The following is a 19,763-nucleotide window of genomic DNA, read 5'->3' on the forward strand; positions in this document are numbered from 1 at the left end:
GCTTGGGCGTATACTTGGTGGTGCTATCCTCTTAGGTACATCTCACCTCCTTTGTTTTGCTGGCTTTATGACAACCATCTTCTCATTATTATGTTTCATATTTGCTTTAATGTGATAGATGAGGTTTGTAGCATTCTGTTTTTGTCTCTAATTAAATGATGGCAGATTTTTTTTTCTCAAAAGTGAGTTCTTCATTACCATCTCAATTGTTTAGGGAAGGAAAGTAGATTTGTTTCGGAGTCCAGATGTTTTGATGCCTCCATTAGTGTCCTTAGTATAAAAGAAAACTGTGAGGCTATTTTTCTTTAAATAGTTCCCAACCTTCACTTCTAAGTCAAACAAAATGTGTCCAAGATAATATGAGGAAAGAAAATCCTTTAGTCAAGATATCTACTTGGTCTTTTGATAGTGGTAGTTTGGAGAGATAATAATTTTCGCAAATTTTGACTGCATGCCTATTGCACTGCCTATAGCTCCCTTGTATGTAAGTGGTATTGGAGCTAAAGCAATCAGACGGTTTGCTTCCTTCTTGAAAAACCATTCTCAGTTGTATCATTGTCATCCTTTCTTTCTTTCAGCACACTGTTGAAGTGCACTGTTGTGCAGGACTGTTCATTAAACTCAACTCTATTCAAGATCTATTTAACTCCTCTGTCTGCTTGATTGAAGTCTTTGTTTTTTTTTCATGATATCATATCTAGATAATGCTCAAATATTTCTAAGATGAGATGACAACTTGGGTATTACTCACCAGAATTTTTGCAGCTGTCTAATGTCTAAAATTGGTTGCTAAATGGATGAACTCCAATTATTTATTATCGAAACTCAGACAAAACTAAGATTCTTGTGATTAAGTGTTAGCAGCCCCTTTGGGGAGAGAGATGATCCACTAATCTCAGCTTTATGCTTCAACCTGTTGAACTGGTGCATAATCTTGGCTTCTTGCGTGATCAAAATTTGACATTAATACCTCGAGTGACCCAGGTTTCATCTACATGTTTTTTCTATCTAAAATCTTGAAAAAGTTCTTCCTTTGCTTGTGTTTGATTGTTGATTTGCATTTACCCCTTTATTAATTAGGTCATGCTTGTATTACTAAAACTCACTGTATCTTAGACTGTCTGAATATTTGTTTCGCCACTTACACCTTACTCAAAGTTTAAAAACCCTTCTCCTTTGCTCAATCTCCACCCCAAGTTAAGTTTGAGAGCGATATTGCCTCAAAATGACCAAGTAAAACTTTTTTGGAAACTATAGGCCTTATTATGAGTTTGGCGGTCCTCATGCAGCACCACCACCTTACTGTCTGCTGGAGACCCCCCAAAGTTGCGATGCGCCCGCCCGCTGGATTATGAGTTTAATCCAGGTGGGCCAGGCTGTGCTGAGGCGTTCTCATAACAGTCATCGGTTAGGTTCACAGGACAGCCTAACATGCAGACCGCCTCTGTGAGAGCAGCTGCTGGACATTCATGCATGGTGTGGCATGCACCATGTCATGCATGGCACACCATGCAGGAACAGAGATGCAATTCCAAGGGGGCGCAACATGTACCCCCCTGCATGCACCCCCAGGCCCAGGAGTGGCAGGGGGCCTTGTTAGTTGCCTCTCTGCCACACTTTTCATGGCAGGCTCACCAGCATGAAAGAGGCAGTGGACAGGCTACTCCCAATATGCTAAGAGGTGCCGCAGTGGCAGCGCTGAGCATATTAGTGCTCCTGACCGATGTGCGACCACTGCAGGTTCCTGCATCCCTGGCAGATGCACCAATGCTGTGGCATTCTGACCGCCACACTCCTAATACTGCAGGCGGGCCCACAGTGTGGTGGTGGGCAGACCGCCACCGCAAGTACGCTGGTTCTATGGACCACCGTACTCATAATAAGGTCCCCATTGTTCCTGTCATAAATCCCTTAATCACAGTGTCTCCTTACATACCTTCCATAATTTTGAGTTGACCTCTGCCCATCAGTTACCGGTCCCTAAGGTCATGAAGTTTCATCAGTGAGCAAGAGCGTTTCCTGTTTTAGCTGCTAACCACTGGAAACATCTATTGTATCAGCTTAAAGCAACCACTAACTATTTACAATGTTCTAATTCTTAGAGTCTCTATGTTGACTGTACTGCAAATCATCAGCTTTCTTTGCTTACAAACAATACATTTAAGATTACAAAATTTAGCCATTCTCTAACATCTGTGTAACCCAATTTGCAGTGTAGAATAATATTCTACATATAGAATGACTACCAATTATGAGCATAGAAAGTTTAGCCCCAAAGTAGAATTACTTTGAAAGTGACAGCATATCTGGTCTTCCTATCATGCAAGGATTTTCATGATGTGAGTTTTTAGGGACACCATGTTTACCTTGCCAAGAAAGTGTCTCATTATTCCCTTGGTGCCCTTTCAGACTCGAATTGTAACAGAAGGGGGGAGAGAGAGGGTCAGTGGATTCAGTCTCCCTGAATGTATACATAAACAAAGTGGAATCCACTCAAGGTGGTGGTGATCCCTAAAGTGATGGGGAAACACACAGTGTTGTTTAAATGCCCCTCACACACCAACAGGCCCCTTGGTGTCATGCTTCATCATCGGGGCCTTCGCACCCCTCTATGGGATGCGGCGTGCTACGACTCGCGATACGCAGGAGCACTTTGAAGTGGACTATGTGTGGGGGTGTGTGTGTAGGATCAAAATGTGAGTGAGGTGAGGTGAAAAAAGTGAAAAGTTAAAAAATACCTGGCACGTGGGAGGATTTTTTTTTTTAAATTTAATCCCCGGCTGGTATTATTAAAAGAAGTGCAGGGCGTGGTTAGATAGATACGAGTTAAGGTATCGAGAACCACTAGTAAAGTGTCAACATGTTTCGGAGGTCACAGCCTCCTTCTTCAGGACAAGGGTTATGCACTTACCCTCCCCTTACTCACATGCAGAATGTTAAAGTGTATTAAAAAATTTACAAAATTACCACAATGTGTAATATTCCTAACAGTGTTTTAGTGTTAGCGAATGCAGTTGCGCCCAGTTGGCGAAAGAACCTGCGGAAAGAAATGCATAGGTAAATACATGCAGATGTCACAGACAAATCAATGGAGAAGAAGAAACCTTCTCTGAGTATCACCAGGTCAAACCAAAAATAATGGGACCCTGTGAGGAAAAGAAAAACACACAAGTGGACATAACAATACTGACACACACACATATACAAAACACAGAATTACTCTCTGCTCTGATGGAAAAAGAGCACATAATAAGAAGGAGAAAGTCTTACTTAGAGTTCTAAAATATAAGACCTCATGAGCCTAAGCGTATATTGGGGATCCTTCCTTCCTGCTCAGAAAAGACCTAAAAATATTAATGAACGAGGTTCAGTTGGAAAAAAGGCACAGTATTCAATCTACCAGGCTACAGGATAATGCTAGTCACTGACACCCATGAACTCACGGTTACTGCATTGGCATTCCGCCTGCCTTCCCTCAACGCGGCTCCGATGAAGTGAGCCTGTTGGCTGGTACTCATAGTCCAAACCGCCGCAAGAAAGTCAGTGGAATTAAAAGTTGAGATCCAAAGACTGGAAGTTCAGCTTAAAGCTTTTATTTCCCCTGCAGAATTAAAAAAAGGCCTTGAGGAGCTAAATCAACAAATGAAGGATTTTGAGGCTACCTTAAAACAAAGCAAATTTAATAAATTCAAAAAAGATAAAGATCGCTTTACCCCTGAGAGAGCCTACCCCTACACCCGAGCTGACTATGTCATGAAGGATAACTCAAGTGATACTGACAGTGTCAACTCTGATAGCAGTAATTCAAGCAATAAGTCAGGAGGTTTTCAACAAAGAAAACAACGGGGAGGTTTCTGACAGCAAAGGGCCCAATTCCCACGCCAGAGAGGCTGGCGAGGTTTCCAAGGACCCCAATTTAATCCTTATCAACCGCCTTTCCAATTCCCACAATACCAGTTTGTACCACCACAAATGGGACAAATGTATCCCCAATGGGTCCCGGATCAAACCAATGCCCCTCAGAACCAACAGCCTTTTTTATCCTGGGGCCAAGGATCCCGCAGAGGGCGGAACAAGAAGGGCAACAACGTCAATTGGCAACCCACAGAGGAGGCAGACCCACGGGTGGTGACGAGGAGCATGACGGCGAATCAGGCGTCATCGAGCAGCAGGGGGACCTAGTTATTAACATAACTCCCTGGCCCCTCACAGATCTGCAGAGGGAGGTACTGAACAAAGGCCTGGGATATGTCCCCACGAACAAACCAGACATTTTCTTATTGCACAAAGAAATGCAGGAGTTTATCAGAACTATTAAACTGCGGGCGTTTTTCAGAGATAAGGAACCATCCACAGAGACCTCTGACACCGGTTTAAAACCGAGATCCACTTTTACACCATTGGATAATCAACTCCCGGTTGAGGTCCTGGCCTTCGAAAAAGCCATAATGCAAGAATTAAAATGTCTTGAAAATAAACAGAGGGTTTTTCAGAACATGTCGAGAATGGAGAATGAGGCCATCAAGGAGTTGAGGATGAATAAGAACTTGATTATAAAACCCGCGGATAAGGGTGGCGCAGTAGTTATCCAAACTACCTTAGCCTATGATAAAGAATGTAGGAGGCTCCTTTCTGATAATAGGAACTATCAGATCCTCACTGAAAATCCAACTGAATCACTGAGAGTTCAAATAGGAGGTATGGTGGAAGAGGCACTGGCCCATGATTGGATTACCAAAAAAGAGTCGGAGTTTCTGACACAAAAGAACCCACGGACTCCATATTTTTACACCATACCCAAGGTGCACAAAAACCTTGATAATCCTCCCGGTCGCCCCATTGTTTCCGGCATCTCATCGATTCTGGAACCATTGTCCAAATTTGCGGATGCCTTTCTTAGACCAATTGTGCAGGCCACTGACACATATTTGAAGGATACGAAGGCAGTACTTCAATTGTTAAACAACCAAACTTTTGATCCCAGCTCTCAGATGCTCCTCAGTCTTGATGTGGAGAGCCTCTATACGAGTCTCCCACACGAGGAGACTTTACAAATCATTGAGGAGGTACTACACTCTACAAACTGGAAATACCATACCCCACGAAATGTAGTACTGGAATGCATCTCTTTGGCCCTTACCAAAAATATTTTCGAGTATGAGGGCACCCTCTTCTGGCAAAGACACGGGACCAGTATGGGCAGTACTTTTGCCCCGAGCTTGGCTGGACTATATGTCCATCACCTAGAGTCCACTAAAATCCTCCACCCAGACAACCCATACAGGACGAGGATTCTCACCTGGCGGAGGTATATAGACGATATTTTGGTCATCTGGGAAGGAGATATGACTACGGTAACTGATTTTACCGTTTGGCTTAACAACCAAAATGCCTTCCTAAAATTTACTCACCAGATGTCTAACCAAAGCATGGTCTTTTTGGATTTAAACATCTACTGTGAAGCAGGAATGCTCAAAACAGAAACACATTTCAAACCAACGGCCAGGAACTGTCTCCTCAGATTTGACAGCTTCCACCCACGTCATCTGAGGGAGAACCTTCCCTATGGACAGTTCCTGCGTCTTCGGCGGAACTGCAGTGACATTGCCAAGTATAAATCTCAGGCTAAGGATCTGAGTATGAAACTGAGACAGAGAAAATACCCTGAAACTGTAATCAGAAAAGCATCAAAAAGGGCGAGACACAACAACAGTGAGGCCCTCCTTGAGGACAACCCTCGGAGGGAGGAAGCCGAAAAAAGAACAGTATGTGTCACCACATATAGTCCAGTTACCAACCAGGTGACAAAGTTGGTGAACAAACACTGGCGCACTCTGACGAGTAGCGGTCTGACTTTGGAGAAGCCATTGTTTGCCCATAGAAGGGGCAGGAACTTGAGAGACATGCTAGTCCACACAAGACCCCCTCCAACAAAAAAGGACCAAACAAGACTTCAGGGCATACATGGTCACTATCCTTGTGGTAATTGTAACAACTGCCACCTCACTAAAAGAAGCTTGACCTTGACCTTCTCAAATGGGACACAATGGGAGCAACGTGTGTTCACAAATTGCAACAGCAAGAATGTTGTATATCTAATCACGTGCCCCTGTGGAAAAGAATACGTTGGTATGACAACAAGACCTGTTAAAGTGAGAGTAAATGAACATAAAAGTAACATCAGATGTAAGAAACTCACTACCAAAATGTCTACCCACTTCATTGAACACCAACACTGTGTGAATGAGCTGCAGTGGACTGTTATTGAACAGTTACCCTCAGAGGTGGGCCTTCTGGAAAAGGAACAACGATGGGTGTTCAGGCTGGGAACTGACACAACGGGCCTTAATGACTCCATCCCTTGGAGCCTCTTGAGATAGTAATTGTCTCTGATACAGTGTTTTGTCCGTACCCTAAATCATGATGCATCTGGTTTATCTGGTTATTTTGCCACCACCTCACCACGTGCACATGGCCTCCATGCCCTGCAACTGACATCATTCTGTGTACCAATCCTGTCAGTTTCTTCCTTTTTTTCCCCCTTAAACTTATTAGAATACATTATTCCCCCTTTGCTGGGGTATAGGTATTACGGTATTTTACACACTACTGTATATTACACGCTCCCATATTACAGTATTGTGCTAATCGAATACCTATCTAATAACATATTTTACCCTCCTTATTGCAAAATGAGAGATTTGCCCGTTTTGTGAACCGAGTTCAGCCCCATAATATGCGCTCTTTCTAGTAAGGCGGGAGCACTGCAGATTGTTCCTCCCCGTCTTTCTCGGCATAATGTGTAGCGCGTCTACTTCATGCATGCGCGGTCGCCCCTTTCGGCCGCGCATGCGCATTAGACAGGCTGTAGTGCGCATGCGCGCCATTAGCGTTCACCGAGAGCGCAACACCGGACCTTCGGTGATTGCTTTCTCCGTATTTGGGCATACACCGATTCCAATCAACTAATTAACCATCACCAATTACTAAGAGGGATAGTATATATAAGGGCCCTGACGCTACACAGGCTCACTTCATCGGAGCCGCGTTGAGGGAAGGCAGGCGGAATGCCAATGCAGTAACCGTGAGTTCATGGGTGTCAGTGACTAGCATTATCCTGTAGCCTGGTAGATTGAATACTGTGCCTTTTTTCCAACTGAACCTCGTTCATTAATATTTTTAGGTCTTTTCTGAGCAGGAAGGAAGGATCCCCAATATACGCTTAGGCTCATGAGGTCTTATATTTTAGAACTCTAAGTAAGACTTTCTCCTTCTTATTATGTGCTCTTTTTCCATCAGAGCAGAGAGTAATTCTGTGTTTTGTATATGTGTGTGTGTCAGTATTGTTATGTCCACTTGTGTGTTTTTCTTTTCCTCACAGGGTCCCATTATTTTTGGTTTGACCTGGTGATACTCAGAGAAGGTTTCTTCTTCTCCATTGATTTGTCTGTGACATCTGCATGTATTTACCTATGCATTTCTTTCCGCAGGTTCTTTCGCCAACTGGGCGCAACTGCATTCGCTAACACTAAAACACTGTTAGGAATATTACACATTGTGGTAATTTTGTAAATTTTTTAATACACTTTAACATTCTGCATGTGAGTAAGGGGAGGGTAAGTGCATAACCCTTGTCCTGAAGAAGGAGGCTGTGGCCTCCGAAACATGTTGACACTTTACTAGTGGTTCTCGATACCTTAACTCGTATCTATCTAACCACGCCCTGCACTTCTTTTAATAATACCAGCCGGGGATTAAATTAAAAAAAAATTCCTCCCACGTGCCAGGTATTTTTTAACTTTTCACTTTTTTCACCTCACCTCACTCACATTTTGATCCTACACACACACCCCCACACATAGTCCACTTCAAAGTGCTCCTGCGTATCGCGAGTCGTAGCACGCCGCATCCCGTAGAGGGGTGCGAAGGCCCCGATGATGAAGCATGACACCAAGGGGCCTGTTGGTGTGTGAGGGGCATTTAAACAACACTGTGTGTTTCCCCATCACTTTAGGGATCACCACCACCTTGAGTGGATTCCACTTTGTTTATGTATGCCCTTTCAGACTGCCAGACTTCTTGGAGAACCAGTAAACCTAGAGTGAGTGCTGATCTGCTACCACCTCCTGGGGTAGGCTAAATAGAGTGGTATACTGCCACGGAGTTGATGTGAATTTGATGTTTCTTGTCCAATTCTTCAATACTGCCCTCCTCTAAATCAACTAATAAGTTTCTCTATGAACTATCTATAAAAGATGTTTAACTGTTTTTCTTGTTTTTACAGGAGATCCAGTCTGGTCATCACAACCAAACTATACTGGGGTGGAAAGTAAGTTTAAAATGTATACAATTGAATTTCACTAAACAGATTTTATTATGTTTATTGGTCAATTAAGTAATTGATTTGAGTAAATGTTTTAGTGCACATTGTGACTTTTATCACGTTTTATCTAGAGAAGGTGGAAGGCTCTGCTTATAAAGGCAGAATCTGAGGATGGATGCTTTCTCTTTGAGCCAGGCCCCAAGCCCATCCTGCCATGACCACCTACCACTCTATTTGCTTAGCCTTTAGCCCTTCACAGCCAAGGCTGGCTAATGGTCTATTGTTCAATTCTGTGTGCCTTCAAGGGCCCAACGACTCCTGCACCAACCTCCGGAACTAACGCCTGCCGACGCCAGCGATGCCGCCTCTCTGAGCATTCGCAAGGTCCATGATGCCCTGGATTTCCAAGGTACTCTTTGAGGGTCTTCCTGACACCGTAGCTGGCCCGCAACCTCGGTGGTCGGTCTGAACTATTGGATTTATTTTTTCCGCCCCGGATGGAGCTGCCGACTTCAAGAACCTGTCTTTTACGTTTAGTCTTGCAAAATTCATATCTTTATTACTGTATGTTGGATTTTTATAATCCAACATACAGTACACAGATACACTTGGCTAAAAGAAATGTAACTGGTGTTGTGTCCCTTTGTAGTTTTTTCATTATACTACCGTGTGCTATTTGCAAATGCCTCAAACATTGCCTCTGAGATGAGCCTGACTGCTCCTGCCAAGCTACCCAGTGTTTAGCAGGAGTTATTTTAGAGGGGGTAACTCTTTTATCCTGACTAGATCGAAGGGTCCCTACTTGGAAAGCGTACAAACCTTCCAATCAGAGACCCCCATTTCTAACAGGATCTGATTAAAGATCGATGGACTCTCTGTATAGCCTGGAGGGACTCAACACCACGTGATTGTCTTCTGCTGGAAGGTTAATGAAAATAAATCCTGGCTATCTTCGTGCAAGGGCACTGAAAAGAAAGCCTGACATAAGTCAGCGACAATTAACCATTCTTCAGCACAGAGAATTTGGAAGGGTACAAAGGAATGATTTAGTACCATGAGAAAGCAAAGCACTACCATTTCATTAATCCACCTCAAATTCTGGACAATCCTATACTTGCCATTAAGCTTCTGTGTATCATTAATAGGTCAATTAAATGGGCTTCCAATTAACTCTCTCAGCATACCTTTCTGAAGCATGTCTTCAATCACTGGTTTTATTCCTGCAATAGTTTCTGGAGACAAGTGATAGGATGGTGTTCTAAGGTAAACAGCATTTGGTTTTAATCTGATTTAAACTGGTTCTACACCTTTTAAAATGTCCAATGTCTTTCCCTGTGAAATCTCAAACGTCTGCATTGACGGTGTCTCTTATATCCTCAGATAACTCAAAAATGATCAATATAGGGAACATTCCTGTCTCTGTATTTTGTCTGATCATTTTAAACTCAACATCCTCGTCATGGGACTGGAACACCACCTAGTCCAGTGTGCAGTATATTGTGCAATTTAATTTACACAACAGATCTCTCCCTGACAGATTTACTGGGCTCGTACCACAGACCACTAATTGATGCCTTTCTTCAAAGGTCCCTATTTTCAATGGGACTTCTTTTGAAATTGGATTTTCATTTGTTTATGTGTAACTCCAACTACCTGGATTATTTTCCCCAAGAAAGTACTGAAGAGTGGGTAGCTCCTGTGTCAATCAGAAATGACACGTTGTGACCATAAACATTTGCATCACCATATGGGCCACTATGGTCTTCCTCTAGGACTGCCCAAGTACGCCGTCTTCTTCTTCTCTCAAGTACACCGTCTTCTTCCTCTCTAAGGCACCTTCATTGGGAATTATCAGAAAAAAATTAATCCGTATCGAATAAAGGATAATGTCCTAAAACATTCTGGTTCTGATTTTGGAATTGTAGCACAGCATTCTGAATCTGATTTGCATTAAACTCCAGCATTTGATTTAGACAAAACCTGGGATTCCCCATTTGTGTAGTAGAAGGAGACACAATTTGAGCTTTGTTGTACACGGGGGTTGCATCTGTTGCATGGGCATTCTTGGAACTGATGTTCCTTGTAAATTCCACATTAATTCTCTAGCATTTTTGGGATTAAATCGACATTCTCATTTCCAATGCCCCACCCTACGACAAATGTGACAAGCAGTAACTTTTTCATTGTGGCAATGTCCATTCCAGATCCCATATTAATGGGAGCCCCCCTACCTCTACCATGGTACATATTCATTCCACCTTTAATTCCAAAACATCCAGTCTGGGGTGCAACAAGTCAATGCATCAGTCCTTGAATCTCTGCAAAAGATGGATTCTGGAAAACATTTTTATGCCAACTTAGTCTGTGCCAATATTCATTTTTCCTTTGTATTACTCTTCTTCATGTCCAATTTACCACTGCAATATTTTGAATTACGCAAGATTTCATTTAACGACTTGGTCTGCCAGCATATAGCACTTTACGTAATGTGTGCACTGTTTTCAGGTGTCAATCCTAATACGTATTGAGACACAAAAATCCCCATATCCTTTTCTTCATGATACTCACATCCATTATGCTGTTTGAACACCTGCAATAATCTCTCATAGTACTCATGAACTGTCTCCTTCAGCTCTTGTGTGGTTCTCCTATTCTCTAACCAATCAGTATCCCCTGGTGGTGTTTTCCCTTTCAAAAAGGTCATAACAGCTTTATATTTATATATCACCCATGGAGATGGTGCACTCGTCCCTTTCTCTCTAGGTGGTTCTCCTTTCGGGCATTGTACGGCTACTTTGCATTCTGCCCATAAATCAGCTGGTACCACAATGTTAAGAAATGTATCCAGATCCCTCCACAACACCTTCAAAATCTTTATAAACCTTTCCACTTGTGAATACCACTGCTAAGGTTTCTCTCACAATTTTGGAAAATTGTTTGTAAATGCTGTCAGATCAACTCTATTAAATGGCACATGTACGTAAATTCCTCCAGCTATTTCTCTCAATGGATATGCCGCTGCTTCATCCCCATTCAGCTCATCCTATTTTCCCTCTGCTTCTCTCTTTTTCTTTTCATGCTTCTTTGGCCATCTAAGTTCCAACTTTTCCACATCCTTCCACCTGTGAATGCATTTGGTGAGTTTAATGAGGTGGAACCGCATTCATGTAATCCTCATGTTCTATATCACCTGATCATCCATCTCAACCCTATAGCTACAATGCAGATTCAAATTGTAAGAAAGATCCACGTCATACTTCTTTGCTATCCCTGCCAATTTATCATGTTCTATAGCAGCTCTTCTAGGAATCTCCCTACACAAGTAGATTAACTAATTTCTCTGATATTGAAATATGAAAATACTGTTATAACTGATTTTATAGAGGCCAATCATGTTCCACACCCAAATCAATCAGGGTTTAGAGCCAACTTCAGTACGGGGACAGCGCTACTTGAAATTTCTGATACAATAAAAAGTACGCTTGATAGAGGAGGAAAAACCGTACTGATACTATTAGTCCTCTCCGAGTCTTTTGATACCGTGCCCCATGATCTACTCCGGCACAGACTACGGGCCTGTGGCATTGGAGGCACGGTACTTTGGTGGCTTACTTCATATTTCGAAGACCGCCAGCAAACAGTATGGGCCCCTCCCTTTTCAGCCCTCATCCCCCTCATGAAAGTAGGAGTTCCACAGGGATCTATCCTGAGTCCGTCCCTGTTTAATGTGTACATGGCACCCCTGGCACTTCTGGCAGAGAAATTCAGCGCTAAAGTAATATCCTATGCCGATGACACTCAGCTGCTGTTTACGAGTGAGAAAGGCAGTATGCTGAGGAGAAGCAAGATAAATGCTTGCCTGTCGAAGGTGTTTGCCTGGTTCAGACAGAACAAATTGATGTGCGACACCGAAAAATCTGAAATCATTTTTTTTTAGGGCATAAACCGGATGAGGAATGGAGCCAGTGATGGCCTCAGCATATGTCCCCTCTCCAGTCAGCGCAGTTACCACTGTGAAAAATCTTGGAGTAAAATTAGACGCAGACATGTCCATGAAGACTCCGGTCCAAACTGTGGCTTGGACATGCTTTGGACTACTCAAAATGTTGAGGAATTGTCTGCCTCTTTTACCAGTTCCTCACATGAAAACTGTTGTCCAGGCCTTAATTACGTCTAGACTGGATTATGTCAATGTTTTGTACCTTGGCCTCCCAGACTATCGATTAGGCCGCCTTCAGGTGGTACAAAACGCTGCGGCACGTGCTATCCTCATGGTAGGACCCAGGACACATATGACCCCTCACCTGGTATCCTTACACTGGCTTCCGGTGCGAAAGAGGATACATTCTAAAGCCCTAGTTCTAGCCTTTAAGGCTTTTCACAAAATAGGGGCCCCTTACATCAGGAAAAGAATTCAACACTATGCTCCCCTTAGAAGGCTGTGATCTTCTACCCAGCGGCTGTTGACAGTGCCAAAATTTGCTCGCTCTCGCATAGATGGCCGCTCGTTTCAGGTGGTAGCCTCACAGCTGTGGAATAGCCTGCCGCCTTTCTTAAGACAGGTTCAGGATCTCCTCAGCTTTAGAAAATATTTGAAAACCTGGTTTTTCCAACGTCAGTAGAGATCTCCAGGCCAGTTTCTGTTCACTGTTTCTTTCTCTAGGTCCTTCTTAGCGCTGGGACACTCTGTGGAGTAGCTGTGCGCTTTACAAGTGCCAAGTAACATAACATAACATATTGATCCAAATGATCAAACTCCAGACAACCTTTGATTAGCTCTTCTAATTATATTTTCAACATTGGAATATTCAATTACGTTTCCTTTCCTGTCTCTACTTCTTTTGAGTGATCTATGACTTCTATCCATTTTTCTCTAGCAATCTCTTCAAGCTATGCTGGTAAATATCTATCTTCATTAACACTTTAGTCATTAGGAGCTAAGGGAGTCGTGAAGCCTAAAGTTCCTCCCCGATCTACTAGAACCTGCACATTTTGTGGGGGTCTCCACAGTACTTACTGTGTGTTCTGGGTTGTCTGTACATTTCCAACAACTGGTGTCGTTAAGACTTCTGGCCTTCTCTCAGTCTGGGGCACTTGCATCCACAAAAGGTGCAACTGGAAAATTCTCAATGGGGACCTCATTTGGTGGTCGTCTCACAACTGGTGGAGTAATTTGTATAATCTTTAAAGGACATTGAATAGGAAGTGGATCTGGGTCCAATGGAGTTGTAGCCATGGTCTGATTGGAACTAGTACTTACTTCTACTGGGTCAAAAAAACTAGAGGGTGGTGGTCGTTCAGAAAACAGCTGTATTATTATCTTATCTTCTGAATCTGTATCTGACTCATCTTCTTCTTGTCCAACAGTATCCTTAATCTTTTTTGCACCTTCTGATGTAAGAACTGCATATAATCTGGTTCCTTTGAAAATGCCCGTTCTCCATCTGCGCTGTTCCTCAACCCATTGAGAAATTGTGTAATTCCACAATTACTCTTCCTGTTTTCTCTGATATTTCTCCCTCTCCTTTTCTCTCGCAACTTTCTCCCAAGCATGAAAAGCCTCGTACAACATAGGTTGAGGTGGTGGCTCCATCTCGTACAATGTTCCCTTCAAATGATCTAGGTTTATGGTATTAAATCTCTCACATCTTGGAAAACTCACAACACCCTCATTTTCCATAATCCTGCTGCATTGTCGAAGCCACAAACATGAGTTTGACGCATGTTCGGTAGACATATTGTATGCAGGGGTACCCACAGGAGCTGCTTTTTTTCCATTACATACAGGAATAGTAACATCTCTTACAACTTTCTTAAAATCCTTGAAACATTTCATGAAGCCAATTTACTTTTCCAATTGTTCACATAAGACCACGTGTTTTGATTTTGTTCCATACAAGTCAGATTTCTAGTTCACCAATCAAATGACAGCTTTTAATTTCAAGTGATTCCGTCCAAATTCAAAGACAGCCCTTAAATTGGCAATATCCAATCACAGCGTGACACTGGAATTCCACTAACTAATTGCAGTTTTAAAACACACCATCCATCCAATCCCAGCACGAAACACTATGAAGTACAACTCACTCCTTGCAGAAGCCACCCTTCTATTTTCCTCGTATTCACACACAACTTCCAAATGACTTCTTGTTTGCTCTTCTAAAAGGAAATTAAGTATCACAACCCCTCAGGCATGTTCTACACTCACAAGTGACTTCTCGACAGGCGAAAAATCACACAAGTCATTGTAACTTCACCTGTTTGCGCAATAAGGATCTACTAACATTAACCAAGGTTAATCAAACACAACAACTTATCCCTATTGTTACAGATGGATGTGATGGTACCCTCATACTCCACATCTAACTCGCCTGCAAACAAGTATAAAACTTCTGTTATAATCCTAGGATATTTTGACTTCAATGAGCCTGAAACTCAACTCCTCCATTTCAACAACTCGATGTCTCTTTCACTCACTCAGGCACCAGAAAAGACAATCACAAGCACAACATTTTCACCCAATTGATAGTCACACCTTCAAAACTATAACTGCCAAAATCGCAACCGCCTCTGAATTCTGATTCACCATGCCGCCAGGATCTGGACGCTGGAAATATTTACTATATCTGGGGTACTATTTTTAATGCTCTATTTGGGGAGTGAACCTTATCCTCTGCTACCAGATACAGTTGGCACCTAAAGGATTGGCAAAATGGTATTTAAGACTAAACACCCTGACTTACAGATCTCGACCTTTGGAATTCCTGATGGCGCTAGACAGGTCATATGAGCCTTTCCACCTTGGTGCGAATGGAGCTGGAACAAAACACAAGTCATGCATAGATCACCAACTGCCACATCCTTAGTATTCAGTCAATGATGAAAGATTGGATGTTTTAAAAACATTTATTTATCTTAAAGGATTAGTATGGTTTTGTCATCTTTATTCAGAGAAATCTAATTTACAGAAATATCGAATAAAAGTTTGATTAGTGACAGCATAATCCATAGAGGCAAGCGTCACTGTCTAGTAATAACCTAACCTACCTTGCGATGAGAAACCCAGGAAGAGTTCATGTCCAGAAAAGAGCAAGGTTTTGGAGCATAATCAAAGACTAGAACTTCCATAAAGAGTCGTTCTGGAAACAGATGAGTTTCCTATAGCTGCAATAGCAACTGTCATAATATAAGTGATAGAGGAATGATCGTTGCATTAGCATTGATCTGAGAAGTCAGATTAAAGTCACCTTTTGCAGTAGCTGTTGGTAATGAAGGGCGAGGGACAAATAGAGTGACTCTTCCATGGCAGAGTCATGCTGGAAGAAGGAATCAGAAATCAGGAACCTCCCTAACTCACTAGGAACACACATTAATATAAAATCACACAATAATGTAACTAAACTTAGTAAGTGTTCGATTCTCTCAGCCAATGGAAATGGCTCATCTAATGGTGTCGTTACCATCCGCTGCTTCTCCTCTCGATTCTCACGATAAACATTCACTCGGGTATATAGTAAAATACTGTTTCAAGTGTTAGCAACATGGAGGAAAGATCTGATGAGAACCTTCTTACCTAAGCTAAAAGCTGCGTTCAGTGTCTATTGTGAATATAATGGGCAGTTAAATACTCTGAAACAAATATATCAATGATGTTCTAGTTAAGCATACCTAACATATATCTAAATTATAGTTCATTTTAACAGTCTATTCATTATGAACTCAGCAAGGTCCATTGTTAGACGAATGATCTAATATGGTGTAATGAGGCTAAGGAAACATAAGCTTGAAGTCAGCACATTCTTTAGCAAGATGCTGGTGCTAGGCAAAATGTCCTAAATAAACATCTACTTAGCTATGAACAAGAGTCAAAAGAAAAAGGCTTGGACCTAAATAGAGATGCATATTTAAGAATGATAGCCTAGTACAAAAAAAATCTTCACAAGATTTTGATTTACATTTAAAGCAAGCATGTTTTACCTACGTATTATTTTCAATGTGAAACCATTTCTGAAGCACTTTAAACGCCCTCTAAAAGTGCAATTCTGATATAGTCTGCAAGTCGAAATTTGTTTTTAAAACTCATTCTTTACAACACAAATTGCCTAAACGCACCAGTGATTGAAAGGGTACTTTAATTCATAAACAAGATCTATTGGCATTTCCAGTGCTTGTTAAGAATCTTTTCTCCCACATTTAAAATGTGCCCATGTTTTTAAAATGACATTGATTCCTAACATCACAGGGCTGCTTGCTTTCAATGCCACAATATCACTTTTCACAGCAGAGAGAATGATGCTGACCAACTGCATCTAATTTAGAAGGATGAAAGCATTTTTGAGCGTGGGTGGTTGGGGTGGGTATCTGCCACTGAACTGAGGAGAAAAGGTCACTGTTTATAAGGTCAAAGAAGGACTTCTCTACTTTCCTGCAAAAGATGTTAATGCAAATATGATTATTCTCACTCGGGAGATGTACTATGGGTGACCTGTATATGGCTGTGCTTTATTACCCAGAGCAGTTTTGCACCTATATGTCTAATTGTGCATTTCCTGGGTTACTAAGAGTAGCATGCTCAAGACAGTTCTGTAGACCCCCATCTGAATGCACATGTGACCTTTACTTATGCCAAGTGTACGATGCTGTGTAAAGCTGCAAAAGTTATTTGGAGTCTTCACAAAGTTCTATGGACATTTTGCAAAGTGTCTAAGGTTGTGAACTATATCCCAGTGCCCTCATACTTGCAAATCATGACTTTCACCAAAATCTGTGTCACAAGATAAAAATAAAATAATTTTCAACTTCCAGATAAAGATTCGGCATACCTGATGCCATTGTGCATAGAAGAGCTTTGCAAAAGGTAAACTTTCAAAGAAATATTGAGGATACATTTTCCAGATTTAGTAGAATGGGTTAGATTTTTGTGAAAAAGTTCTCTTTATGGAGTGAAAATTCTCTCTCAATACAGAAAAGGTTTTATTCAGACATGGGTGAACTGGGAATCTTTGTGACCTGTGAGAAGGTTGAAAATAAGGCACTTCTTTGATGAAATAATGATGCTTTCCTCTAATACCCATACAAGTGTAGTAGACATCACTAAGTAGGACTATCTTTTTCGGATGTATGTCGTTACTACGCATGCTTTTACAACGCATGCCTTTACCACGCAACTTTTACAACGCAAGTCGTTACAACGACTTGCGTTGGGGGGAGCTGGATAGTGAATAGTTTAATTTACTATTCCAACTCCAGTCCCCGTGGATAGTAGGGAAGGTTTTGGATAGTAAATTAAACCATTCCCTATCCAACAGCGCCCCCCAGCGCAAGTTGCTGTAACGACTTGCGTTGTAAAAGTTGCATGGTGAAGGTAGTGCGTGGTAAAAGTTGCGTTGTAAACGCTGCTCCCCATCTTTTTCCATACCTTCATGGAACATATTAGGCAGCAGAGCCACAAGAAGTATTTTAGAATTCAGCCAAAACCTGACGCCTGTTGGGTGCATTTAACCAAGCCACTGACTTAATTAGACTAACATACCTGATAGCAATTATTTTAAAGCAAAATGTCCAGGATTGGTAACAGTGTGTATAATGATATCGAGTGAGGTGACCACCCTAAGCTGGTCATAGCCCAATTTGCCTGATAAAACTGCTTCAATATTACTACAGCTTTGGAAGCTATTGTAAATGTAGAGCTCATCCAAGTAACTGCAAATGATATAAATTGAGGACAGTGTGTGGCCCTGGTGCTACTAGACCTCTCTGCCGCATTCGATACAGCCTTGCATTCCATCTTGCTGATCAGATTGTTGGAAGTGGTAGTCTGTGGGCTAGTGCTGCAGGGGTGTAATCCTACCTGACGGACAAATGATAGCCAGTTTGTCACCTTTTTCAAACCAAATTCAAAGTATTGAATCTGTTGAATCAGGGGTCTGCCCTCTGTCCCACTATTTTTAATCATTGTATTAGTCCCAATACAGACACGAAAGATACCTTGGCATAAATTGTATGAAATAAGCAAATCATACCCAGCTCGTTGTCTTAATGGATAGCTCACCTACATCTCTGTTTGATCATTTTCATTAATGTATGTTGGCAGTTACAATTTGGATAAGGCAAAACTTTATTGCAGAGAAAACAGTGATGTTGCTGTTCACCAACAACAGTTCGGTTAGTCTGTTTCCCATGGATTTTTTGGCCTCCTCCATGGGACAGTGCACCCTGCCCAGCTGAGATGGTATGGATTCTTGGCTTAATTTTGGATACAAATCTAGTGAAACAGATTAATCATCTCTCTGCTACCTGTCTTTTACTTCTCCCAAGTACTGCAATATCAATTCTTCCATCCTCTGTGAGCCTAGTGGTGGTCCAGGTGACCATTCTGAGTTGAATGGACTATTACAGTACTATTTTCTTTGGTTCTTCCACCAGCCTTTTGACAAGGCTGCAGAATATTATGAATGTGGTAGTGAAGCTGGCATTGGCTTTGTCGCGCTATACCTCTACGTCGGCTGTGCTGGCTTCTTCACACTGGTTACATATTATTAAGAGAATTACTTTTAAATATTTGTTCTGTATACACAGAGCTTTTTATGATGCAGGGTCCAGCTACCTCAAGAGTAAATTCATCCACTACTCTCCTAGTCAAAATTTAAGATCTACCAAAGCCTCTCTAGGGGTTGTTTCTAGGTTTAAGCGGGATTGCCTGGAGGTAGTTCTTTGTCTGTCACAACCATGAACCAGTTTAAATCACATCCAGTCACATTTCACAAAACCCCGGGATCTTCTATGCTTTTGTAAGGTTCTAAAAACCTGGCTTTATTAGCAATAATTTCTGGTTTATCATCTTTTAAAATTGGTGGTGCCAGAACCCCTTTCTGAGGGTAATGAGGCATGCAGGGGCTACTGGACACAACAGTGGTGGTTGAGGCCTTTTACTTCAGCTGTCCTGGGGCACAGCCTACTATTGGTCCTGAGCAAATGGGCCATCTACCCTTTCTGCACTGAACTCCCAGTGGTAACTGTGGTCCAGAAGTCAAGGCTCCCTCAGGGAGGGATGTAGGTCAGTCATATGGGGTTGCAGTAGTACGTGGTGTTACTGGTGCAGGCTCTTCCAGTCTGAGTGCTCCGGCGCGGACAGTCACCAGTCTTGGCACTCATGGAAATACTTTACCGGTGGCCCCCTCTGGGTTATCAGGTTACTTCAGCATGGCGGTGTAGTAAAACCTGTGTGGCTCAACACATGGCTCAGTGTAAAGAGGCCCTCTCCTGGCATACAGGGGTTGCCGAAAACAGTGCTGCACATGGACTACGGCCCAATTGGTGGATAGCTGAATCCTCATACCTCGCACAGGGAGTCCTTACAGTGGGGCTCCCCACTGGTCATCACTCCCTCCAACGCTCTCCTCTTCCTAACAGCGCACAATGGTCTTGCCAAGCAGGCAGG

General features: G+C 42.3%; 1 protein-coding gene across 1 annotated transcript in view; it reads left to right on the forward strand.

Annotated features, from left to right (window-relative positions):
- The window catches only part of KCNAB1 (potassium voltage-gated channel subfamily A regulatory beta subunit 1), a 756,359-nt gene that overhangs the window by 509,430 nt on the left and 227,166 nt on the right, over window positions 1–19,763 (forward strand). The window contains exon 6 of the mRNA XM_086944907.1: window positions 8,285–8,329. Within this exon, the coding sequence (XP_086801033.1) occupies window positions 8,285–8,329 (45 nt within the window). The remainder of the gene's footprint in view (window positions 1–8,284; window positions 8,330–19,763) is intronic.

Source organism: Lissotriton vulgaris, chromosome 11 (assembly GCF_964263255.1).
Source record: "Lissotriton vulgaris chromosome 11, aLisVul1.2, whole genome shotgun sequence".
Taxonomy (NCBI): Eukaryota; Metazoa; Chordata; class Amphibia; order Caudata; family Salamandridae; genus Lissotriton; species Lissotriton vulgaris.